The sequence below is a fragment of the Pristiophorus japonicus genome, chromosome 24, assembly GCF_044704955.1.
Source record: "Pristiophorus japonicus isolate sPriJap1 chromosome 24, sPriJap1.hap1, whole genome shotgun sequence".
NCBI classification, from domain to species: Eukaryota; Metazoa; Chordata; class Chondrichthyes; family Pristiophoridae; genus Pristiophorus; species Pristiophorus japonicus.
Genome location: NC_092000.1, coordinates 17,629,472 through 17,656,924, shown reverse-complemented (window position 1 = coordinate 17,656,924; position 27,453 = coordinate 17,629,472). Strand labels below are relative to the sequence as shown.

The following is a 27,453-nucleotide window of genomic DNA, read 5'->3' as shown; positions in this document are numbered from 1 at the left end:
GTGGGCAGTCCGAACAGGCCTGAGGCACTGCAAACAAAAGACACTCAGGCCAGCGCCCAACAACCGGAGCCCCAACTCAGGCGCTCTACAAGGGAGCGTAAACCACCAGAGAGACTCAACCTGTAATCCCAATAAGACTTTGGGGGGGGGAGGTGATGTCATGTATTCAACCAGCATTGTAACCCATGTATAAACTGACCTAAGTTGTACACCGTGAGAACACTGACCACTAGGTGGGAGACACTCCTAACCTGGACCTTCAGGTATAAAAGGGGAAGCTCCACCCACCTTCATCACTTGAGTGCTAAGGAATAAAGGACAGGTCACAGACTGACCTTCTCTCAAGCATGGGCCTCGTGTGCATTTATACTGTGTAGTAAGGAAAGGGCCTACAGCATGATTGAAAAAGAGGCTCTGGCGTGTGTTTAAGGATGAAAAAAATGCACCAGTACTTAGTTGGCCTCAAGTTTGAGCTTGAAACTGACCACAAGCCGCTCATATCGCTGTTCTTTGAGAGCAAAGGGATTAATATCAATGCCTCTGCCTGCATCCAAAGATGGGTACTCACGCTGTTGGCATACAACTATGTAATCCACCACAGACCGGGCACAGAGAACTGCGCAGATGCTCTCAGTTGGCTGCCATTGCCCACCACCAGGGTGGAAATGGCACAGCCAGAGGACTTGCTCATGGTCATGGAGGCATTCGAGAACGGGAAGTCCCCCGTTATGGCCCGCCAGATCAGGACCTGGACCAGCCAGGATCCTTTACTGTCCTTGGTTAAAAAAATCTATCTCCTCTGTCATGTATTCAACCAGCATTGTAACCCATGTATAAACTGACCTAAGTTGTACACCGTGAGAACACTGACCACTAGGTGGGAGACACTCCTAACCTGGACCTTCAGGTATAAAAGGGGAAGCTCCACCCACCTTCATCACTTGAGTGCTAAGTAATAAAGGACAGGTCACAGACTGACCTTCTCTCAAGCATGGGCCTCGTGTACATTTATACTGTGTAGTAAGGACGTATCAATGGCGACAAGAAACTGGGATTTAAACCATGCGAGCATGGCCACTAGCAGAACAGACGAGAGGTACTGTGTTAAGGAATGGTTGGGACAGAGATTCAACATTGTTAAAGCAGCACACAGTTCTCCAGGCAGACAAGGGCAGTCAGGCATGCCCCAACATGGAGTCGAACCCAGAGGGGGAGTTCGACAGAGACAATGGCAAGCTGAACAGCGATTCACGCCATTGCAAGGGACAATGCGGCCAGTAGTGGGGCCATCAACACCTGTTAATGGTGCACTCAAGGACAATAACAGGGGCAGTCAGGGACGATCGACTGGCAAGGGACCTTTTGTTTCAAACCGCAACTCATGCTGGAGGCGTGGAGGCATACATTCAGCCGGAGTTTGCAGAGATGAGCAAAATACCTGCAGAAATTGCAGAAATGGACACTGGGGGAAATCGCTGGAAGCTGAAGTTCAGCGAGTTCATGTGGAGCACGTATACAGTTCATACACCAGGACGCCACCGATAATGATGAAAGTGCTCCTCAATGGCATCCCAGTTTCAATGGAGTTAGACACGGGTGCCAGCCAGTCCCTGATGGGTATCAAACAGTTCGAAAAGTTGTGGGCATCCAAGGCCAGGAGGCCAAAATTATCGCCGATTGACGCACAGCTACGGACTTACACAAAGCAGATCATTCCGGTGCTAGGCAGCGCCACGGTAGTCGTGACCCACAAATTCGGAGAACAGGTTGCCACTCTGGATTGTCCCAGGGGACGGTCCCGCACTACTGGGGAGGAGTTGGCTTGCTGTCATGAACTGGAAATGGGGCGATGTCCATGCAATTTCCTCTGTGGAGCGAGTATCATGCTCACAGGTCCTGGACAAATTTGACTCATTATTTCAACCCAGCATTGGCACTTTCATGGGGGCCAAGGTAGTGATTCACTAAAACCCGGACGCCAGACCAGTACACCACAAGGCCAGAGCGGTGCTGTACGTGATGCGGGAAAAGATAGAAGGCGAATTGGACCGCCTGTTGAGGGAAGGCATCATCTCGCCAGTCGAATTCAGTGACTGGGCGAGCCAGATTGTGCCGGTGCTCAAGGCGGATGGGTCGGTCAGGATATGTGGCGATTACAAGGCCACCATCAATCGGGTGTCACTCCAAGACCAGTACCCGCTACCGAGAGCGGAGGACCTATTTGCGACGCTATCCGGTGGCAAACTTTTTTCAAAATTGGACCGGACCTCAGCTTACATGACCCAGGAGCTGGCGAGTGAGTCGAAGAAGCTGACCACCATCACGACACACAAGGGGTTGTTTGAGTACAACAGATGTCCGTTCGGGATTCGCTCGGCCGCCGCGATCTTCCAACGAAATATGGAAAGCCTTCTCAAGTCGATTCCAGGGACGGTGGTTTTTCAGGACGACATCCTCATTACGGGTTACGATACTGAAGAACACCTCCACAACCTGGAGGAGGTGCTACGCAGACTGGACCGGGTAGGTCTGCGACTGAAAAAGGCGAAGTGCGTCTTCCTAGCTCCAGAGGTAGAATTCCTGGGGATGAGGGTAGCAGCAGACGGGATCAGCCCTACTGCATCCAAGACGGAAGCAATCCAGAGAGCACCCAGACCCCGTAACACGACGGAGCTGCGTTCGTTTCTGGGGCTCCTGAACTATTTTGGTAACTTTCTTCCCAAATTGAGCACGCTGTTGGAGCCGCTACACGTGCTCCTTCGCAAAGGTCACGATTGGGTCTGGGGGGAGAGCCAAGAAAGGGCTTTTGATAGAGCACGCAACTTGTTATGCTCCAACAAACTGTTAACGTTATATGACCCGTGTAAGAAACTTGTTTTAATGTGCAATGCGTTGTCCTATGGGGTTGGGTGTGTGTTACAGCATGTGAATGCCAATGGTCAGTTACTGCCGGCAGCTTATGCCTCCAGAGGTCTGTCCCAGGCAGAAAGGGGCTACGGGACGGTAGAAAAAGAAGCGCTAGCATGTGCATATGCAGTAAAAAAAAATGCACCAGTACCTGTTTGGCAGGAAATTTGAGCTGGAGACAGATCACAAACCCCTAACGTCCCTTTAAGCCGACAACAAGGCCATAAATGCGAATGCATCGGCCCGCATACTGAGGTGGGCACTTACGTTAGCCGCCTATGACTACACAATTCGGCACAGACCGGGCACTGAAAACTGCGCCGATGCACTCAGCAGGCTACCACTAGCCACCACTGAGGAGGCAACTGAACATGATGCTGAGATGGTCATGGCTGTTGAAACTTTCAAAAGCGAAGGCTCACCTGTGACAGCCCGTCAGATTAAAGTCTGGACAAGTAAAGACCCGCTACTGTCCTTAGTTAAGAAATGTTTACAGAATGGGGCTGGGCAGCCACTTACGGTGCATGCCCTGAGGAATTTAAACCGTTTCATGGGCGCAAGGATGAACTCTCGATTCAGGCCGATTGCCTACTGTGGGGAAACCGAGTAGTCATGCCCCAGAGGGGCAGAGAGGTGTTTATCAGAGAACTTCACAATGAGCACCCGGGCATTGTCATGATGAAGGCAATTGCCAGGTCACACGTTTTGTGGCCAGGGATAGATGCAGACCTGGAACTTTGTGTTCACAGGTGCAACAGGTGTGCTCAGCTGGGCAACGCACCCAGGGAAGCCCCCCCTTAGCCCCTGGTCCTGGCCCGCCAAGCCATGGTCACGCATCCATGTGGACTACGCAGGTCCTTTCATAGGAAAAATGTTTTTGGTTGTAGTAGACGCCTATCCAAATGGATTGAGTGTGCCATTTTAAATTCAAGCACATCCTCTGCCACGGTAGAAAGTCTACAGGCAATGTGCATGGTCTACCGGATGCCTTGGTCAGCAACAATGGCCCGTGCTTCACAAGCACTGAATTCCAGGACTTCATGGCAGGCAATGGAATCAACCATGTCAGAACGGTACCGTTCAAGCCAGCCTCAAACGGCCAGGCAGTACGAGCAGTTCAGATAATCAAACAGGGAATGCTCAGAATCAAAGGGGGTTCCCTACAAAGCCACTTATCACCCCTCCTGTTGGCCAATAGATCCTGACCACACTCGCTCACAGGGGTTCCACCCACAGAGCTGCTAATGAAAAGGACGCTCAAAACCAGGTTATCCCTTATACACCCCACTATGAAAGAAATTGTTGAGAGCAGGCGTCAGTCACAATGTGACTACCATGACAGGAATGCGAGGGCGCGATGTCATTACGCAGCAGGGCCCAAATGGCTTGCAGGCACTGTGACTGCCAAAGAGGGGAATAGGGTTTTGGTAGTTAAACTTATGGACAAATGGACAAATCTACGGCAAACACGTGGATCAAACTAAAAGGAGGTTCAGCAACCCCATAAAAGAAGCAGAGGAAGAACACGACGTAGAGTTTACTCCACCACAGGTGACCGAACACCGGAACCAAGTGCAGGAGAGCCCAGTCACTGTGGGCAGTCCGGAGAGGCTTGAGGCACCGCAAACAGCAGACATTCAGGCCAGCGCCCAACAACCGGAGCCCCAACTCAGGCGCTCTACAAGGGAGCGTAAACCACCAAAGAGATTTAACCTGTGATCCCAATAAGACTTTGGGGGGGAGGTAATGTCATGTATTCAAATATCATTGTAACCCATGTATAAGCTGACCTAAGTTGTACACCTTGAGAACATTGACCACAAGGGGGTGAACTTGTGGGAGACACTCCTAACCTGGACTTTCAGGTATAAAAGGGGAAGCTCAACCCACCTTCATCACTTGAGGTCTTGGTAATAAAGAGTGTGACCTTCTCTCAAGTATGGGCCTCGTGTGCATTTATACTGTATAGTAAGGACATATCACCTACTATACACATGTCTCTGAAGCATATAGGAGGGCGGGTATTGTTACTGCTCTGTAGAACATGAGCTTGGTGCGGGGTTTGAGATCCTGGTCTTCATATTCTTTTCATCAAGCGGCCGAAGGCTACACTGGCACACTGAAGGCAGTGTTGGACTTCGTCATCGATGTCTGCCCTTGCCAATAGTAGGCTTCCAAGATATGGGAAGTGGTCCACATTGTCCAGGGTCTCATCGTGGATGTTGATAGCCGGAGAGCAGTACTGTGTAGCGGGGCTGGTTGATAGAGGACCTTTGTCTTACTGATGTTTATTGTGAGGCCCAGACTCTCGTATGCTTCAGGGCCACTGTACAACAAAATTCTAAAAGGACAAAGGGTGTTAAAAAAACAAGCCTGAAGGCTTTGTGTCTTAATGCAAGGAGTATCCGCAATAAAGTGGATGAATTAACTGTGCAAATAGATGTTAACAAATATGATGTGATTGGGATTACGGAGACGTGGCTCCAGGATGATCAGGGCTGGGAACTCAACATTCAGGGGTATTCAACATTCAGGAATATTCAACATTCAGGAAGGATAGAATAAAAGAAAAAGGAGGTGGGGTAGCATTGCTGGTTAAAGAGGAGATTAATGCAATAGTTAGGAAGGACATTAGCTTGGATGATGTGGAATCGAAATGGGTAGAGCTGCAGAACACCGAAGGGCAAAAAACATTAGTGGGAGTTGTGTACAGACCTCCAAACAGTCGTAGTGATGGTGGGGAGGGTATCAAACAGGAAATTAGGGGTGCATGCAATAAAGGTGCAGCAGTTATCATGGGTGACTTTAATATGCACATAGATTGGGCGAGCCAAACTGGAAGCAATACGGTGGAGGAGGATTTCCTGGAGTGCATAAGGGATGGTTTTCTAGACCAATATGTCGAGGAACCAACTAGGGGGGAGGCCATCTTAGACTGGGTGTTGTGTAATGAGAGAGGATTAATTAGCAATCTCATTGTGCGAGGCCCCTTGGGGAAGAGTGACCATAATATGGTGGAATTCTGCATTAGGATGGAGAATGAAACAGTTAATTCAGAGACCATGGTCCAGAACTTAAAGAAGGGTAACTTTGAAGGTATGAGGCATGAATTGGCTAGGATAGATTGGCGAATGATACTTAAGGGGTTGACTGTGGATGGGCAATGGCAGATATTTAGAGACCGCATGGATGAACTACAACAATTGTACATTCCTGTCTGGCGTAAAAATAAAAAAGGGAAGGTGGCTCAACCGTGGCTATCAAGGGAAATAAGGGATAGTATTAAAGCCAAGGAAGTGGCATACAAATTGGCCAGAAATAGCAGCGAATCCGGGGACTGGGAGAAATTTAGAACTCAGCAGAGGAGGACAAAGGGTTTGATTAGGGCAGGGAAAATGGAGTACGATAAGAAGCTTGCAGGGAACATTAAGGCGGATTGCAAAAGTTTCTATAGGTATGTAAGGAGAAAAAGGTTAGTAAAGACAAACGTAGTTCCCCTGCAGTCAGAATCAGGGGAAGTCATAACAGGGAACAAAGAAATGGCAGACCAATTGAACAAGTACTTTGGTTCGGTATTCACTAAGGAGGACACAAACAACCTTCCGGATATAAAAGGGGTCAGAGGGTCTAGTAAGGAGGAGGAACTGAGGGAAATATTTATTAGTCGGGAAATTGTGTTGGGGAAATTGATGGGATTGAAGGCCGATAAATCCCCAGGGCCTGATGGACTGCATCCCAGAGTACTTAAGGAGGTGGCCTTGGAAATAGCGGATGCATTGACAGTCATTTTCCAACATTCCATTGACTCTGGATCAGATCCTATCGAGTGGAGCGTAGCCAATGTAACCCCACTTTTTAAAAAAGGAGGGAGAGAGAAAACAGGGAATTATAGACCGGTCAGCCTGACCTCAGTCGTGGGTAAAATGATGGAATCAATTATTAAGGATGTCATAGCAGTGCATTTGGAAAATGGTGACATGATAGGTCCAAGTCAGCATGGATTTGTGAAAGGGAAATCATGCTTGACAAACCTTCTGGAATTTTTTGAGGATGTTTCCAGTAAAGTGGACAAGGGAGAACCATTTGATGTGGTATATTTGGACTTTCGACAAGGTCCCACACAAGAGATTAATGTGCAAAGTTAAAGCACATGAGATTGGGGGTAGTGTGCTGATGTGGATTGAGAACTGGTTGTCAGACAGGAAGCAAAGAGTAGGAGTAAATAGGTACTTTTCAGAATGGCAGGCAGTGACTAGTGGGGTACCGCAAGGTTCTGTGCTGGGGCCCCAGCTGTTTACATTGTACATTAATGATTTAGATGAGGGGATTAAATGTAGTATCTCCAAATTTGCGGATGACACTAAGTGTGAGCTGCGAGGAGGATTCTATGAGGCTGCAGAGTGACTTGGATAGGTTAGGTGAGTGGGCAAATGCATGGCAGATGAAGTATAATGTGGATAAATGTGAGGTTATCCACTTTGGTGGTAAAAACAGAGAGACAGACTATTATCTGAATGGTGACAGATTAGGAAAAGGGGAGGTGCAACGAGACCTGGGTGTCATGGTACATCAGTCATTGAAGGTTGGCATGCAGGTACAGCAGGCGGTTAAGAAAGCAAATGGCATGTTGGCCTTCATAGCGAGGGGATTTGAGTACAGGGGCAGGGAGGTGTTGCTACAGTTGTACAGGGCCTTGGTGAGGCCACACCTGGAGTATTGTGTACAGTTTTGGTCTCCTAACTTAAGGAAGGACATTCTTGCTATTGAGGGAATGCAGCGAAGATTCACCAGACTGATTCCCGGGATGGTGGGACTGACCTATCAAGAAAGACTGGATCAACTGGGCTTGTATTCACTGGAGTTCAGAAGAATGAGAGGGGACCTCATAGAAACGTTTAAAATTCTGACGGGTTTAGACAGGTTAGATGCAGGAAGAATGTTCCCAATGTTGGGGAAGTCCAGAACCAGGGGTCACAGTCTAAGGATAAGGGGTAAGCCATTTAAGTCCGAGATGAGGAGAAACTTCTTCACCCAGAGAGTGGTGAACCTGTGGAATTCTCTACCACAGAAAGTAGTTGAGGCCAATTCACTAAATATGTTCAAAAGGGAGTTGAATGAAGTCCTTACTACTCGGGGGATTAAGGGGTATGGCGAGAAAGCAGGAAGGAGGTACTGAAGTTGCATGTTCAGCCATGAACTCATTGAATGGCAGTGCAGGCTAGAAGGGCTGAATGGCCTACTCCTGCACCTATTTTCTATGTTTCTATGTTTCTATGTAAAGGTGATAAAGATGGTTTGAAGTTTGGACTCCGAGTGTGCACAAATGCAAGCGTCATCTTCATATTGTAATTCAATGACAGAGGTTGAAGCAACCTCGGATCTGGATTGGAGGCGTCGGAGGTTGAACAATTTCCCCCTTGTCCTATAGATTAACTTCACTCCAGCGTGGAGCTTGTTAAGAGTGAGATGAAGCATTGCAGCAAGGAAGATTGAGAAGAGCGTTGATGTGATGACACAGCCTTGCTTGACCCCAATCTGCACTTGTATTGTGTCTGTGGTGGATCCATTGGTAAGAATCACGGGTTGCATGTCATTGTGAAGCAGGAGGAGGATATGACGAAGTTTTGAGGACAGACGGATTTGAAACGGACACTCCATAATCTCTCACGGCTGACACAGTGAGGTCAAAGAAAGCCATGTACAGAATCCATACATTTTTCTTGGATTTGTCATGCAGTGAAGATTATGGCCATGTGCCCCTTAATGGACAGAATCCGCATTGTGACTCTGGGAGGAGCTCTTCAGTCACTGGGAGGAGACAATTGAGGAGGATTCTTGCGATGATTTTCCCTGCAGCAGGCAGCAGGGAAACTTCTATTTAATTACCGCAGTCGGACCTGTCCCCTTTCTTGAAGATAGTCACGATTACAGCGTCTCTGAAGTCCTTTGGCATGCTCTCCTCCTTCCAGCTCAGAGAGATGAGGTCATGGATTTGTGCCGAGAGTATTTCTCTGCCATGCTTTAGTACTTCAGCGGGGATTCCATCTGCTCCTAAGGCTTTGTTGTTTTTCAATTGTCGGATAGCCTTTTCAACCTCATGCCGGGCTGGGATTGTGTCGAGATGGTGACGGGTAGCATGCTGTGGGATGGAGTCAAGGACGTTCACATCAAAGACAGAGTCTTGGTTAGGAGATCCTCGAAGTGCTCCTTCCAGCGGGCACTGACTGCCTCTCTGTCCTTGATGAGCATGAGCATCTCTCCATTCTTGGCTCTCAGTGGAATAGGACCTTGAGTGCTTGGGCCATAGATGGACTTGACTGCGCTAAAAGATCTTGCACATCGTTGGCTAGATGCTGGATCTCCTGCGCTTTTTCCACCCACGATTTGTTCTTTAGGTCACGAGTTTTTTGTTGGACCTCGGTCTTCAGTTGTCTGTAGGTTTGCTTTCTTTCACTCGAGTTTTGGAGTTGTTTCCAATTCAGAAATGCCTTGCATTTGTGGTTTAATAGCTCCTGGTCATTCTCATCATACCAGTCTTGATGTTTTCTGGTAGAGTAACCAAGAGTCTATTCGCAGGTGCTAGTTATAATGGGCTTGAGGGTAGACCAGGCACTATGGACACTCTGCGGCTCCAGTTCATTGGAGGTCGTCAGGTTGGCTGTGAAGCGTTGGCTGAATAGGGCTTTCTTTGCAGGGTCTTTGAGTGCTTCAGCATTGAACTTTTTGCGGCAGCATTGAACTTTTTGCGGCAGCATTTCTGTTGCCCCCACTGTTTTGAGGCTACGTTGATGGAGATAACAGAGCGGATTAGACGGTGGTCAGTCCAACAGTCGTCAGCACCTGTCATGGTGCAAGTGATGCAGACGTCCTTGCGGTCCCTCGCTTGGACGATGATGTAGTCTCGGAGGTGCCAGTGCCTGGAGGAGGATGTTGCCAGGAGGCCTTGTACTTGTCTTTCTGACAAAACAAAGTGTTGGTTATGACAAGACCATGTTCTGAGCATTCCGTCAGGAGGAGGATACCATTGGAGTTAGTTTTCCCTACCCCTTCCCTGCCAATTAGCCCTCTCCAGAGGTCTGCGTCCTTTCCAACTTTGGCATTAAAGACGCCAAGGAGAATCAGCTTATCGCCTGTTGGGACTCGGGACTGGGATTGTTCAAGGCTGGAGTAGAATTCCTCTTTGGCCTCGTCTGTAGCTTCCAGGGTTGGAGCGTACTCACTGATGACTGTAGCGTACTGGTTCCGGGTTAGGGTGAGCCGAAAGGTCATGAAGCGTTCGTTTATCCCACAAGGGGAATCTCTGATTCTAAACATTCTCTAAACGGTGGCACAATTGAGGAACAGTGGAGGACTTTTAAGGAGCTCTTTCATAGTGCTCAACAAAATATATTCCAGTGAAAAAGAAGGGCGGTAAGAGAAGGGATAACCAGCCGTGGATAACCAAAGAAATAAAGGAGAGTATCAAATTAAAAACCAATGTGTATAAGGTGGCCAAGGTTAGTGGGAAAATAGAAGATTGGGAAAATATTAAACGACAGCAAAGAATGACTAAGAAAGCAATAAAGAAAGGAAAGATAGATTACGAAGGTAAACTTGCGCAAAACATAAAAACGGATAGTAAAAGCTTTTACAGATATATAAAACGGAAAAGAGTGACTAAAGTAAATGTTGGTCCCTTAGAAAATGAGAAGGGGGATTTAATAATGGGAAATGTGGAAATGGTTGAGACCTTAAACAATTATTTTGCTTCGGTCTTCACAGTGGAAGACACAAAAACCATGCCAAAAATTGCTGGTTGTGGGAAGGGAGGACCTTGAGACAATCACTATCACTAGGGGGGGCGGAGTAGTGCTGGACAGGCTAATGGGACTCAAGGTAGACAAGTCCCCTGGTCCTGATGAAATGCATCCCAGGGTATTAAAAGAGATGGCGGAAGTTATAGCAGATGCATTCGTTATAATCTACCAAAAGTCTCTGGACTCTGGGAAGGTACCAGCGGATTGGAGAGCAGCTAATGTAACGCCTCTGTTTAAAAAAGGGGGCAGGCAAAAGGCAGGTAACTATAGGCCGGTTAGTTTAACATCTGTAGTGAGGAAAATGCTTGAAACTATCATTAAGGAAGAAATAGCGGGACATCTAGATAGGAATAGTGCAATCAAGCAGACGCAGCATGGATTCATGAAGGGGAAATCATGTTTAACTAATTTACTGGAATTCTTTGAGGATATAACGAGCATGGTGGATAGAGGTGTACCGATGGATGTGGTGTATTTAGATTTTCAAAAGGCATTCGATAAGGTGCCACACAAAAGGTTACTGCAGAAGATAAGGGTACGCGGAGTGAGAGAAAATGTATTAGCATGGATAGAGAATTGGCTGGCGAACAGAAAGCAGAGAGTCGGGATAAATGGGTCCTTTTCGGGTTGGAAATCGGTGGTTAGTGGTGTGCCACAGGGATCGGTGCTGGGACCACAACTGTTTACAATATACATAGATGACCTGGAAGAGGGGACAGAGTGTAGTGTAACAAAATTTGCAGATGACACAAAGATCAATGGGAAAGCGGGTTGTGTAGAGGACATAGAAAGGCTGCAAAGAGATTTAGATAGGTTAAGCGAATGGGCTAAGGTTTGGCAGCTGGAATACAATGTCGGAAAGTGTGAGGTCATCCACCTTGGGGAAAAAAACAGTAACAGGGAATATTATTTGAATGGGGAGAAATTACATCATGCTGCAGTGCAGAGGGACCTGGGGGTCCTTGTGTATGAATCCCAAAAAGTTAGTTTGCAGGTGCAGCAGGTAATCAGGAAGGCGAATGGAATGTTGGCCTTCATTGCGAGAGGGATGGAGTACAAAAGCAGGGAGGTCCTTCTGTATAGTAGTACTGTATAGGGTATTGGTAAGGCCGCACCTGGAGTACTGCGTGCAGTTTTGGTCACCTTACTTAAGGAAGGATATACTAGCTTTGGAGGGGGTACAGAGACGATTCACGAGGCTGATTCCGGAGATGAGGGGGTTACCTTATGATGATAGATTGAGTAGACTGGGTCTTTACTCGTTGGAGTTCAAGAGGATAAGGGGTGATCTTATGGAAACATTTAAAATAATGAAAGGGATAGACAAGATAGAGGCAGAGAGGTTGTTTCCACTGGTCGGGGAACTAGGGGGCACAACCTCAAAATACGGCGAAGCCAATTTAAAACCGAGTTGAGAAGGAATTTCTTCTCCCAGAGGGTTGTGAATCTGTGGAATTCTCTGCCCAAGGAAGCAGTTGAGGCTAGCTCATTGAATGTATTCAAGTCACAGATAGATAGATTTTTTACCAATAAGGGAATTAAGGGTTACGGGGAGCGGGCGGGTAAGTGGAGCTGAGTCCATGGCCAGATCAGCCATGATCTTGTTGAATGGCGGAGCAGGCTCGAGGGGCTAGATGGCCTACTCCTGTTCCTAATTCTTATGTTCTTATGTTCTGATGATAAACTAGCTCATTTTGATGGCGAAGCCAATCCCATGGAGGCGGCGTTCTTCTTCTGGTTTGCCTTTCCAGAAGAAGGTGTATTCACCACCTTGTTCCTTGAGCTGACCTTCTCCTGCCCGCCGTGTCTTGCTCAGGATGGCGATATCGATGTCGTCGCTGTTGGGGTTGTCCATGAGGGTCCTGATGTTCCAGGTCCTGAACTTCATTTTAAAGGGTGGAAAATGCCTGTGCGTGAATTCTTTTAACGTGGGGTGGCCATTGCACATTAGCTATGACACAAATGTATTTGTCTTGCAAGGTCCAATGGCAAGGGGATCCAAGATGATTGGAGACCAGGCTCTGTTGCGTGGACCTAGTACACACACATACACACACAACACACATATTCCTACTGACCCTTCCCCCCCACCCCCACCCCCCTCATGTCCTCTCTCCCTGCTTTTCGGAGATCGCAGTGTAGGTGAGTGCATTAATCTTGGAGCAGCTTGCGAATTTGTCCATAAAATACTGACACTGTACCCCAGGCCCACCGGCTTCAGTTCCAGCGTGTTGCTCTTCTGCGCTTTCCGCTCTCTCTCCAGCTGCACACACTTTGGTCATTGGTTCTTTTCTAGTGACCACATGTATTCTGGCCTCGTGTCCTGACCTCGTTGCTGGCCTCGACCTCCCTATCTCGCTGTTGGCCTCAGCTACCTGACCTCGTTGCCGGTCCATGCTGAGCCTTCTCTGGGTCCTGACCTCGCTGATGGTCCGTGCTGAGCCTTCCCTAGGTCCCGACCTCACTGGTGGCGCTCCTCGCCGCCACACAGAATCTCCGAATCTCACGGCACGCAGCCCCCCAGTGTACCAGCTAGTTACAATTTATCAGCTGTTAATTTAACTCCCTTCCCTAACTTAGAGAGCAAGAAAAGCTGGAATACTCACCAACCAATCACCTATCTGCTCTCCTGTGACATCACTCTTTGATTTTTCTTTTGTTGTTGATTTTGAATCGGAGCCTCCCTGCTCCTTTATCCCCTGCCGCCGCTGCTGGTGTCCTCAGTCAGGTCGGCACTGTTTCCCTGCTCCTTTATCCCCCGCTGCTGCTGGTGTCCCCATTTATATAGCGCCTTTCACGACCTCAGTACGTCCCAAAGCGCTTTACAGCCAATTAAGTACTTTTGAATTGTAGTCACTGTTATAATGGAGGAAACTAGGTAGCTAATTTGCACACAGCAAGCTCCCACAAACAGCAATGTGATAATGACCAGATAATCAATTTTTAATAATATTGATTGAGGGATAAACATTGGCCAGGACACCGGCAAGAACTCCCCTGCTCTTCTTAGAAATATGCCATGGGATCTTTTATGTCCACCTGAGAGAGCAGACGAGGCCTCGGTTTAACATCTCATCTGAAAGATGGCACCTCCGACAGTACAGCACTCCCTCAGTACTGCACTGGAGTGTCAGTCTAAATTTGTGTGCTCATGTCTTGCGGTAGGACTTGAACCCACAACCTTCTAACTCCGAGGCGATGAATTTAAAGTGAAAAATTATTTGGTGGATTATAGGGTTGGAACAGTAAAACTTAGTCCAACTTCCATAATTTGTTAGATAACAAATTTATGCATGTGGTATAACTGCAAAAGAAACCATTAAAACAGTAAATTATTTTTTAAAAATGGCAGTGAATGTGTATTATTGACTGCAAATCCACCTTCAAAGCACCCATGTTAGCCACTGGGGAAAGTTAGCAATTCAGCCCCACCCATCATCACAGTGAAGTTTTATTTTTACAATTTAACTAATACAAAAAATTTAGTGGCAGATCTGTCTGCTTTTTCTTTTACACATTTCTCCATTTATGGTAAAAAATAACTTTTGACTGGATAGTCCAATTTTTGAGCAGATTTTCTCGACATTTCTTAAAGTAAAAACTTGACACCAAGATCTAACATTAAATAATAGTATTTTTCTCCCACTTCTGCGTCTTATGATGTAGAGTCAAAAATACGTGACAAAACAAACATCTACAGTTGAAGTCAAGCCATACTACGGGTCTTCATCCACCCCCAGCCTAATTTGCAGTTGGAAAAGGGTGATAACATGCTGAAAATAACAACCTGTGAGTTCGTCCATTTGAAATTCCATGCGTATGAAGGAAGATTAAACGGTCTGCAACAGATTTGAAGTATGCATCTTCAGACCCGAGCCTCTTACCTCTTTTACACTTCCTTCTCCCGCTTTTTCTCTCTTTCCCTCCTTTGTCAATATCTAATGTGTTGTAAGATTGCTGTGAAGTGCCTTGGGACATTTTACTATGTTAAAGGTGCTATATAAATAAAAATTATTATTATTATTTCTCACGGTGCTTAAATTTTGTAAAGAGTAAAGATATGTGAGAATGGGGCCCAGAGTTGAGGGAGGCTGTGCCTTCATGCCATCTTCTCTGCTGAGCTATGTTGTATGAAGGAATTAAAGACCGGGAAGACAATTGTTTATCAGACATCGGCTCTGCATGTTGGAATTATTTGGCTGTGTAATATAGTGATTATTTGTTTTATTTCTTTTTGCTTTACAGAGCTACGATACAACAACTTGTAAGTCAACTTAGTTCAATACCATCCGGGTCAAAGCAGCCCGCATGATTGGCATCCCAACCACCACCTTAAACATTCATTCCTTCCACCAGCGCACCGTGGCTCAGGACCTAGAATTTTAGGTCCTTCATTGAAACACCTGTGAACTTTTTGTCGTGGAAGCAAGTCATCCTCGATTCGAGGGACTGCCTATGATGATGATGATATGTACCATCTACAAAATGCACTGCAGCCACTCACAAAGGCTTCGTCAACAGAACCTCCCAAACCCGCAACCTCTACCAACTTGAAGGACAAGGGCAGCAGGCGCATGGGAAAACCACCACACCTCCAAGTTCTCCCCCAAGTCACACATCGTCCTGACTTGGAAATATATCACCGTTTCTTCATTGTCACTGGGTCAAAATCCTGGAACCTCTTTTCCAAGAGCACTGTGGGAGTACCTGCACCTCACGGACTGCAGCGGTTCAAGAAGGCGGCTCACCACCACTTTCTCAGGGCAATTAGGGATAGGCAATAAATACTGGCCATGCCAACGATGCCCACATCCCATGAATGAATAAAAAAAATATTATTGTTAATTTTTTTATTTGTTTTAAATAAATGTTGAAAATTTACTTCCATTTAGCTGTCTGTGATGTTTTCTGCCTCTCCCTCTTCCCTCGCTCCAATCTCTGATTTTTCACAAATTCCGATCTTTGCTGCCCCGTTCCATCTTCTCACTGGTGAGTCTGTTTGCTGAAGTCTCTTATTTCTGTAGGCGATTCTCCTGGCCGTTCATAAGAGCTACACAGTTCTGTATCTCCCTCAATAATTAAAAATGATGAATATTTGGGGCGTTGCTCCAGCTACAATTGAAGAGTCTCCTGAGATTACATCAGTGTCAAATGTACTTCATTGTTTGGATGTCCTGGGGTTGTGAAAGATACGATATAAATGCAAACTCTTTTCTTTCTCTTTTCCTAGACCTTGGTAGCCAGGAGAAGTACTGCCTTGTGTGGACACCTACATCAATTATCCCATGTCCTAATTTTTAATGGCATCTATTCATACATACAGCTGAAAGGAAACTCTGGGCTCATGCAATTTATGCTGGTGCTAGCTCTTCAACTGGAGCTAGCCAGTTTAATCCTATTTTGATATTTTTTTTTAATGAGATTAATGTGGAAATAACTTCTCACATTTTAACTGGAGCACACAAGCCCCCAGCCAATACACTGAGCAACTGCATAGAGGGGGGGTGGGGGAACTACAAATCCCAAGAGGTACCGCGCCAGCCCGGCCCCACCCAGTTTACCTGCGCCGATTGACGGCAAAGCGCTACAATGGCCGCGCCCGGTTGTCCAATCGGCGAGAAGAGAGGGCGGGGTCGGCGCGTGACTTATGCCAACGGTCGAGGCAGCGCGAGACGCTATTTGAAAAAAGGCGGGCCCGGCCGAGCGCCATCACCAGCCCAACTGGCGCCTCACTCATCACTTGAAGTTTGAAGAAATGGACTGCAGTAATTTTAATATATTTTTTTAATTGCTAGCTCCAGCATCTAATTGTTTCAGGTGCAAAATGGTGTCAGTAAATGGCCACATCATTTTGTTGTGCCTTATAATAACCCTTTACAGAGCATGTTTGCACAGTGCTGACATGTCACAGCGAAGAAGCACTCCTATTATGAGTTGCTTTGCAGAGATTGAGTGAGTGCACCATTACCCCCCCTGAAGCCGTTGCCTGCTTCCCCTCCTGGATCTGGAAGGCTGCACCTTATCACGAGTCACCATGTCCCATGCCGGGCCATCTGGGCATCAGAAGCCGGCTGACCCTTGACTAAAATCAGACACTTCTATTGGGCTCTCAGTCTACAGGTATTGTTAAAGGATGGGGCGCCACTTTCAAAGAATAGCGCCTTTCACTACCTCAGGGTGTCCCAAAGCCCTTTACAGCCGATGAAGTACTTTTTTCTGACGTGTAGTCACTGTTGTAATGTGGGAAATGCGGCAGCCAATTTGCGCACAGCAAGCTCCCACAAACAGCAATGTGATAATGACTGGGTAATTTGTTTTAGTGATGTTGATTAGGGGATAAATGTTGACCACGACACTGGGGAGAACGCTCTTGCTATTCTTTGCAATAGTGCCCTGGGATCTTTTACGTCCACCTGAGAGAGCAGACGGGCATTGGTTTTACGTCTCATCCGAAAGACGGCATCTCTGACAGTGCAGCACTCCCTCGGTACTGGAGTGTCAGCCTGGATTTTTATGCTAAAGTCTCTGGACTGGGACTTGACCTGCAACCTTCTGACTCCAACGGAGCCACAGCTGACACGATAGGCCTATGAGGCATGATCTGGGTTTGTGTCCGTGTGATTTTTCCCCACGCACAGCTTGTGGTCTCAACTGTCTTATTAGTATGCACTTTTTTAAAAACATTCATTTATGGGATGTGGGCATTGTTGACAAGTCCGGCATTTATTGCCCATCCCTAATTGCCCTTGAGAAGGTGGTGGTGAGCCACCTTCTTGAACCGTTGCAGTCCGTGTGGTGAAGGTGTTCCCACAATGCTTTTAGGAAGGGAGGTCCAGGGTTTTGACCCAGTGACGATGGAAGAACGGCGATATATTTTCAAGTCAGGATGGTGTGTGACTTAGGAATTTGGAGGTGATGATGATATGGCTGCTGCCCTGTCCTAGGTGGTAGAGGTCACGGGTTTGGAAGGTGCTGTCGAAGAAAGGAGGTGGGCTATTTTTGCTTACCTCACAATACTTGGTTGTTGCACAGCATTGATAGAGACTGAAGCAAGTCTCCAGTCTGTCCTATTGGCTAATGCAATTAAGATTTTTTTTAAATAGATATTCACTAATTTTTCAGTCTACTTTTGCTGTTGTGCTTGCTTTCCCACTATTCATTGTCACACAACCAGCTGTGCATATGTACAGAGGAGCATATATTATATGCTGTCATTAATCTATTTCTTCAGGCTATGGAAGACTATGGCAAGAAAGCAACAGACAAATGTACTTAACATTAAACTGTTGATGAGCACGACTCGGGACATACCGTATATAGTCATTAGAAACTTGAAGTATCAAAATAACAAACTTGTTTCTCCTGTGTTAATTCTCAACATGAAATTCTTCTTTGGCTAAATGCTAAATGGAGATATTGATTAATCTGAAGTCTGAAGTCAGCAGAGCTATCAGTCTATCTGGCTACCAAGATAGAATACAAATTCCTCGGAATAAATCCTGGAATGAAGAACATTAAAACCATGCCACCTCAAAGCTACCAATCAAACAGGTACAACGTCTAGAATTCGGCTTCCGAAAACTGGACAATTTTGCAGTAGCCAAGATGGCGACATCGGGCGGCGAGGAATGAGGAAACCGGTAAAAACCGCAACGCTGGGAGGCTGCGGGCAGCGAGAGTTGGCAGGTCGGCAGGTGGTGAGAAGCAGAGTGTCGGCGGGTGGCAAGGAGCGCCAACAGCGAGGTCCGAAATCCGGAAAAATCCGAGAACCGGCACAATCTCGGTCCCGAGATTGCTGGATTTCGGATGTTGTACCTGTACTTCCAAAATATCCCAAGATGTTAATCACGGAGGATGTCTGAATTGAATGTAATGGCTAGACCCATTGATATATTCGAAACACTTTGATCAACTTGGGATTACAGTTAACTACCACTGCTCCAGTCAGCTAGCAGGGACAACTGCTTTGGACAGAATATCGCTAATATCAATGCATGAAACAGAGTAGCATATTTAATTACAACAACAATTTGTACTTGTATAGCGCCTTTAACATACTGAAATGCCCCAAGACACTTTTCAGGAGTATTATGCGATAAAAATTTGACACCGAGCCGCATTAATAGAAATTAGCGCAGGTGACTAAAAGCTTGGTCAAAGATGTATGTTTTAAGGAGCGTCCTGAAGGAGGATAGAGAGGAGGAGAGGTTTAGGGAGGCAGTTACAGAGCTTGAGACCCAGGCAGCAGCAGGCACAGCCAGCAATGGTTGAGCAATTATAATCATGGATGCTCAGGAGAGCAGAATTAGAGGAGAGCCAACATCTCGGCGGGGCGGGGGGTGTGTGCGGTGGAGTGGTTTATGGGGCTGGAGGAGAATAACAGAGAAATGGAGGGACGAGGCCATGGAAGTATTTGTAAACAAGGATGAGAATTTTGAAATTGAAGCTTGCTTAACTGGGAGCCATTTATCCCACAGGACCAAATAACAATGGGCCAACAACTACAAAAGGAATCCGATGGCGGCCCTCCTGCGTAAACTTGCTCTCTGACGCTATGAGTAGGAGGGCTGCGTAATGGCCCAGGGACGCAGCCTGGGATCATGTGGGCCTGGTTTTTTGAGGATGTAACTAGTAGAGTGTATAAGGTAGAAACATAGAAAATAGGTGCAGGAGTAGGCCTTTCGGCCCTTCGAGCCTGCACCACCATTCAATAAGATCATGGTTGATCATTCACCTCAGTACCCCTTTCCTGCTTTCTCTCCATACCCCTTGATCCCTTTAGACGTAAGAGCCATATCTAACTCCCTCTTGAATATATCTAACGAACTGGCATCAACAACTCTCTGTGGTAGAGAATTCCACAGATTAAAAACTCTGAGTGAAGAAGTTTCTCCTCATCTCGGTCCTAAATGGCTTACCCCTTATCCTTAGACTGTGATCCCTGGTTCTGGACTTCCCAACATCGGGAACATTCTTCCTGAATCTAATCTGTCCAGACCCGTCATAATTTTATATGTTTTTATGAGATCCTCTCTCATTCTTCTAAACTCCAGTGAATACAGGCCCAGTCGATCCAGTCTCTTCTCATATGTCAGTCCTGCCATCCCGGGAATTAGTCTGATGAACCTTCGGCTGCACTCCCTCAATAGCAAGAACATCCTTCCTCAGATTAGGAGACCAAAACTGAACACAATATTCCAGATGTGGCCTCACCAAGGCCCTGTACAACTGCAGTAAGACCTCCCTGCTCCTTTACTCAAATCCCCTAGCTATGAAGGCCAACATGCCATTTGCCTTCTTCATCGCCTGCTGTACCTGCATGCAAAGTTTCAATGACTGATGTACCATGACACCCAGGTCTCGTTGCACCTCCCCTTTTCCTAATCTGCCATTCAGATAACATACTGCCTTCATGTTTTTGCCACCAAAGTGGATAACCTCTAAGGACCAGTGGATGTAATGTATTTGGACTTTCAAAAGGCTTTTGACAAGGTGCCACACCAAGAAATTAGTGTGCAAAATTAAGGCACATGGTATTGGGGGTAATGTATTGACGTGGATAGAGAACTGGTTGGAAGACAGGAAGCAAAGAGTGGGAATAAACGGGTCCTTTTCAGAATGGCAGGCAGTGACTAGTGGGGTGCCGCAGGGTTCAGTGTTGGGACCCCAGCTATTTACAATATACATTAATGATTTAGACGAAGGAATTGAAGGTAATATCTCCAAGTTTGCAGATGACACTAAGCTGGGTGGCAGTGCGAGCTGCGAGAAGGATGCTAAGAGGCTGCAGGGGGACTTGGACAGGTTAGGTGAATGGGCAAATGTAGAGCAGATGCAGTATAATGTGGATAAATGTGAGGTTATCCACTTTGGTGGCAAAAACAGGAAGGCAGATTATTATCTGAATGGTGACAGATTAGTAAAAGGGGAGGTGCAAAGAGACCTGGGTGTCATGGTACATCAGTCATTTAAGGTAGGCATGCAGGTACAGCAGGCAGTAAAGGAAGCAAATGGTATGCTGGCCTTCATAATGAGGAGATTTGAGTATAGGAGCAGGGAGGTCTTACTACAGTTGTACAGGGCCTTGGTGAGACCACACCTTGAGTATTGTGTGCAGTTTTGGTCTCCTAATCTGAGGAAGGATGTGCTTGTGATTGAGGGAGTGCAGCGATGGTTCACCAGACTGATTCCCAGGATGGCAGGACTGACATATGAGGAAAGACAGGATCGGCTAGGCTTATACTCACTGAATTTAGAAGAATGAGAGGGTATCTCATAAAAACTTATACAATTCTGACGGGACTGGACAGGTTAGATGCAGGTAGAATGTTCCCGATGTTAGGGAAGTCCAGAACTAAGGGTCACAGTCTGAAGATAAGGGGTAAGCCATATAGGACCGAGATGAGGAGAAACTTTTTCACCCAGAGAGTTGTGAATCTGTGGAATTCTCTGCCACAGAAAGTTGTTGAGTCCAGTTCGTTGGATATATTCAAAAGGGAGTTAGATGTGGCCCTTACGGCTAAAGGGATCAGGGGATATGGAGAGAAAGCAGGAATGGGGTACTGAGGTTGCATGATCAGCCATGATCATATTGAATGGTGGTGCAGGCTCGAAGGGCCGAATGGCCTGCTCCTGCACCTATTTTCTATGTCCTCCAATCAGAAAACAGATTGTCTTTCATTCTTTTAAATTACTATATTACTTCATTACTCCAGCTTTGAAAATACATGCAGATCTCGCTTTTATCGTGGGAATCCAATTCATTGCTCATAATTCCCACTTCTAAACAAATACTGTGCAGAAAGTTATGAAATGTAAATGTTACTGTAAAAAAATCTGCAGCTTTAACATACACTAGGATTGCTTCTCATTAAAACTTTCAATGTTCCTGGATGTCATTTAATGAAAAAAAAACATTTTTTTTCACTTCGTGTATCCCCTTACACTGTGGAAGCAGGCATCATGCCTGTTTCCACCAGCCATAAAATTTCCATATGTAATTGCTGGGCAGAAGAAAAGGCATGTTCCAATAAATGGGACCATGTCACTTCTATTGCTGACCCAGTTAGCCTGCCTGAACTGTAATCGTTTCTGTGTGCTTGGGGTTTTGTAACACGTTATCTTTTCTTATTAGCAGAATGATTCCAGTGACAGAACTATCGTATTTTGGGGAACAAGACCCAGCATTCAAAATCCTGAAGCCTTGGTGGGACGTGTTTGCAGAGTATCTGACCCTTCTAATGGTTCTGGTGTCGATGTTTGGAGGAGCACTGCAGGTAACAAGAGGGGGAAAGTCTTTACCGTGTGATAGAGCATAATTAAGCTATGTTGTTGAACAACCTCTTGTGATCTGTTAAGGTCACTAATGCATAATGTATCTGTTGCACCGACTGACAAAAGTCCCCTCAATTATTAGTTTTAAAAATATGGCATTTTGGAAGGGAAGTGATGAGTGTTGTAAGCACTTTAGTAATAACTCCACAAGGTAAGGTATTGCACTTGAACTGTTGTGACCTTAGTCCATTTATTGCAACTCCTGAATGAGGATACAGTAAGGTGAGCTCCCTTTTATACTTGGTTACCTGCAGTGTGCAGGTGACCCCTAGGTGGTACAGGCATAGTTTATACAGTGTGAAGATACATTCAGTGGTCTTATTTAACTGTACATTGAGTGTACAGGGTATATACATACACAACAATGAGGACTGGTGTAAGAATTGCCCCATGTTCCCACAGCTTTCTGTCCTCTCCTGAAGGAATTGAATCATACTTGGGCATGGTTCCAAGGATACCTTTCCCAAGTAGCTACCATTCCTTATGGATGGGTTTAAGCAATAAATATTGTTAAGCTATTCTATTGTGCCAGGAGGTTTATCACAGCTGACCCCAATCCTACCATTCAGCGATGTTCTCTGGTCTCAGGTAAATGGTGTGTGTTCCTACAGGGAGAAAGAGTGCACTTGGCTGAATAGTGCATAGCTGAGCCATATAGAATGAGAAGGTTTGGTCCAAGTTCTGTGCTGACTTCACTGATCTCAACGATTTGCCTTAGTGTCCCTGGGCCACAGATGAGGGAAGTTGGCTCCCACTCCTAATCACAATCCAGTGATCCCTACTAAGGACTGGGGAGTCCATGTGTGTGCAGTTCCTTGGGTGAGGACAGGATCAGGCTTGACTTTGATGCCCCAATTGCCACTTATTCTGCTGCCGTACACTGTTCAGCTTCATATATGAAGAGTTCATTCTGCTAGTTCTAGATGTTTTGGAGACACAATGCATAGCGTTGTAATACTTGATTTTGCACAATCTACTGGCTAAGTTCCTGATCTCCGCCATGGTGAAATCCTAAGTGTGTCTTAAAGAAAGAAAGAACCTACATTTATATAGCACCTTATCAAAACACATTTAAAATCCACGGAATTACTTTAAGTGAAGTATAGCCATTGTTGTCATGTGGTGGGAGATTTAGGAGAGGTAACCAGAGACTTGGTTGAAAAGATAGGTTTAAAATGATACTTAAAAGATGAGGAATAAATAAGAAAGATTTCCAAAGAGCAAGACTGAAGATTCTGCCAACTAAATTACTAGTTAATCTCTTTTTGGTTATCAGAGAAATGGGCAGTACTTCAGGAGAATTGCCTGCTCCTTTTCAAATAGTGCCACTGGATCATTCGTGTTCACCTAAACTGACAGATGGGACCTTGATTTAACATCTCATCCATGAGATGGTACTTGCACTGGAGTGTAAATCTAAATTGTGCTAAAATCCTAGAATAAGGCATGTACTGACAACATTCATACTCGGAGATGGGAATGCTTCCAACCGATGCTGCAGCTAAAACTTCACACCCAGCGGTGTCTGAATTGTTTACCTGTGTAATAGTTCCTAAGAATAGACCAGGCATTTTCTCCCGTTGGAGAGTGCACGTGTCGGTCACATGGATCCAATGGCATATAAACAGGCTTCAGTAGAAGTGGGAGCCTTGCGCTCGGGTCTCGCAGCAAGGCACAGCACACGTCTGAGCCATATCAAGAAGGCTCTTGTATTCATTATTTTAAAAGTTATAAATCGTTGAAAGAATTAATGTTCAATATGATCTGTCATTTCTCAGGTATCAAGTGAGCAGATTCTGTGTATCCCAGTGCCAGAGGGGCTTTCCATTCGGGAACGTCAATGGAACCACTCTGTTTTGGAGGGGCTCAACCTTAATGTGTTTGCTGCTGGATTCCAGACCGGCCTAGATGTTCAGCAGTACTACCTTATTAATCAGTGGTGCTATGATAATGCAGTCATATGGTTTTCCAAATATTTCCCTTATCTGGTCCTCCTGCATTCTCTGATATTTCTAATCAGTAGCAACTTTTGGTTCAAATTTCCTGGCACAAGTTCAAAGATAGAGCATTTTATAACTGTACTTGGGAAATGCCTAGACTCCCCATGGACCACCAAAGCACTGTCAGAAACTGTATACGAGGAATCTACCCCCAGAATACCCATAGTTTCCGAATCAAGCATCGATCAATCGTTATCTTCTGTTAACAGTCCACTGAAAGTTGACTCTTCTGTGTCACTGTCACAGGAGATGGCTTTCAGTAATGATGTCATTATAGGGGATAAGGTTTCCCTGTTGTCCAAAGGCTCCTCGCAAGTTCTGAAGTCTGCTGGTGGAATAATAGTAGACAATTCCTCAGTAAAAATTCTGGATAAAAAAGAAGGCGAGCAGGCCAAGTCCTTGTTTGAGAAAGTTAAAAAATTCCGCCTCCATACAGAAGAGGGAGACATTCTCTATACAATGTATTTGAATCAGACCGTTGTCCGAACTGTGCAAAGTGTGGTTATTCTTGTCTACATCAGCATTTTCATTCCTCAAATGTGTAACAACATTCACTGTGTTGATGCATTGCACATCACTGGGTTCACTGACTTCTTCTGCATTCATGGCTTATGGAGAATGTTTCGAATGTTATCTTTAGTATATATAACTGCAATAGTCTTATACAGTTGCACTTGCCTGTACACACTGCACTGGATACTCTATTATAAACTGAAAGAGTATTCATTTGAAAATGTGAGAGTTGAGACTGGGATGGACGATATTCCTGATGTGAGAAATGACTTTGCATTCTTGCTTCATCTCATCGATCAGTACGACAAACTTTATGCCAGGAAGTTTGCGGTGTTTCTGTCTGACGTAAGCGAAAACAAACTTCTTCAGCTCAACTTGAATCACGAATGGACTCAAGAGCGGCTAAAGCAGCGTCTCATCACAAACCGAGAGAACAAAGTTGAAATGCATCTCTTCATGATGCCCGGAATCCCAATCCAGGTTTACGATCTGACTGAGATTGAGGTGTTAAAGCTGGAGCTCATCAAAGGTGTGGCCATCTCTGCCGCCATCTCCAACCTGAAAATGATGAAAGAAATGTGGTTGTACAACTGCTCAGTTAAGGTGGAGAGGCAGGCACTGTTATTCTTGAAGGAGAATTTAATAACTTTACGTGTACGATTTGGTATTGCTGACGAAATCCCTCCGTGGATATTCACATTGAAGAGTTTGCGTGAGCTCTACATTGAAGGACAACTACAGACAGACAGCAAAATCTCCACAGCCCTGCAGATGTTTCGTGAGCTGCCAAAAATAGACACTTTGCATCTGAAAACCAACATAACCAAGCTGCCAACGGCAATTTTAGACATGGCCGCTCACCTCCTGTGCCTGATAATCCACAACGAAGGAGTGAAAATAACATCACTTGCAAACATTAAGAAGCTCTTCTGCTTGACTCTGCTGAGGCTGCTCCATTGCAACTTGGAAAGAATTCCTAGTGCCATCTTCAGCCTGACCAACTTACAGGAGCTTGACCTCAAAGACAACAAACTAAGTTCAACAGAAGAGCTTGCCAGTTGCCAAAACCTTCAAAAACTCATCTGCCTCAGGTTGTGGCACAACAACATCACATCCATTCCTGTTCACATTGCCAAAATTGCAAAACTTGAAATGCTTTACCTCAATAAGAACAAGATTGAATTCCTGCCCCCAAGTCTGTTTAAACTAACAAAGTTACTCTTCCTTGACGTTTCCCACAATCACATCTCCAAGATACCTTCTGATATAGACCAGCTAGCAGAGCTGCAGCATTTTGCAATAGAATGCAATAAAGTGACCGAACTTCCTGAAAATCTTTTCTCCTGCACCAAACTCCGGGTTCTGAACATCTCGCACAATAATCTGACTTGCCTCTCTCCTTCCATTGGGCATCTGCGGCAACTGCAACTCCTGGACCTTAAAGTCAACAAACTGGATAAACTGCCAGTTGAATTGGGACAATGTGTTTGCCTCCGGAAAAACCAACTGATTGTAGAAGACGACATTTATAAAACTCTGCCCCTGGAGGTCAGGGAGCAGATTACAAATATTGCATCAAGCTGAAGTGTGAGTAAAGAATGCCTAACATCAGTAGTATCAAATCTGTATGTGGCTAACAGTTGGTTCCATGGTATGTTTCACTCAATAGGGTAGTGATGTTTTAAAAGGATACAGTGTCTTACTTTTCTACTACAGTGCCACTTCACGGAGGTAACAGTAAAGGAGTGTGGCTCAATTTTAGTATGTGAAGTAATTCGGGCACTTGCACCTAAGTCTACACCAGGTCATCATCATCATCATCATCATCATCATAGGCAGTCCCTCTGAATCGAGGAAGACTTGTTTCCACTCCCAAAGTGAGTTCTCTGGTGGCTGAACAGTCCAATACGAGAGCCACAGACCCTGTCACAGGTGGTTTGCCGCGCGCTCCTTCCGCTGTACGCGCTTGACCTCTTCACGCTCTTTGCATTGAGACTCGAAGAACCGGGGCAACGTAGTGGTACACTACTTTCATGCTATAAGGCATAGGTCAGCACCTATGATTTCGCCATGATTCAACTGTGGTGACGTGTGGAAATATGGAATGGGAACAAGTCTCTTGTTAGCATGAAAGGAGAGAAGGAAAAACAAAGGAACAATTATCCTAAGCCTGCTCTCCAACTACCCCAATCCTCCATGATGCCAACTATCGGAAGAGGCCTGGGAACAGGTTTCCATCCCATCCTCATGCTTTAGAAATTTAAAGAGTGGGGGAAAAAAATCCCAAGTCCTTGGGAGCGAAATTCCCCTGTTGTGCACCTCCCATTAGCGCCTGTAGGAGGGGGAGGGGGCACGCTAATGGGATGCGCAAGTGTTTTTGCCCGGCTGCCGCAAAATTGCGCGGATGTTAGCAGAGGCGCAAATCCAGTAGCGCCGCACCCCCGCTAGTAGCACCCCGAGCTGCTGTGCCTCCGGCGATGATGTCATCGTCATGCAGAGTGATCCCTTTTAACCTCCGCGGCAGCTTGTTTCCGCCATAGTGGAAATTGGGTAGCGCCCCACGAGACTGCCGCGGGCGAAAGTTAAAGGGGAGGTGCGCTGCATCGAGTGCCGCTATTTATTTTTCTCCGGACCATTGCGCATCGATGTGGCGGGGCCACTATCGTGTAGCCCAGCCCTTCGTTTCGGTGCCAGGCTGCAACCCGCATCTCCGGTGGCCCGATGGAGACCCATCAAAAGGCCTGCAGAGCTCGCAGCAACCGTCCCCTTTAACGGAAGGGGAGGGGTGTTGAAACATGTTAGCACTACGCAGAGAAGCCGCAATGCGCCCGGCTAGCGCCCCGATCCAAGAGGAAGTGGAGCACGTGACATTGCGCTCCACTTCCTGTGAGGGGCGGTAACTC

General features: G+C 46.0%; 1 protein-coding gene across 3 annotated transcripts; it reads left to right on the top strand.

The window, feature by feature from the left end:
- The first annotated feature begins 21,841 nt into the window (after positions 1-21,841).
- LOC139237826 (volume-regulated anion channel subunit LRRC8C-like) lies at positions 21,842-26,134 on the top strand. 3 transcript variants are annotated; one of them, XM_070867053.1, is made up of 3 exons: positions 21,842-21,979; positions 23,816-24,228; positions 24,298-26,134. In XM_070867053.1, exons 1-3 carry the CDS (start codon positions 21,842-21,844, stop codon positions 26,132-26,134), a joined length of 2,388 nt encoding a protein of 795 aa, XP_070723154.1. The 3 variants fall into 3 exon arrangements, with proteins under 3 accessions (XP_070723154.1, XP_070723155.1, XP_070723153.1); XM_070867054.1 differs by having other exon boundaries at positions 23,816-24,238; positions 24,362-26,134; XM_070867052.1 differs by having other exon boundaries at positions 23,816-24,268; positions 24,323-26,134.
- The last annotated feature ends 1,319 nt before the right edge of the window (positions 26,135-27,453 follow it).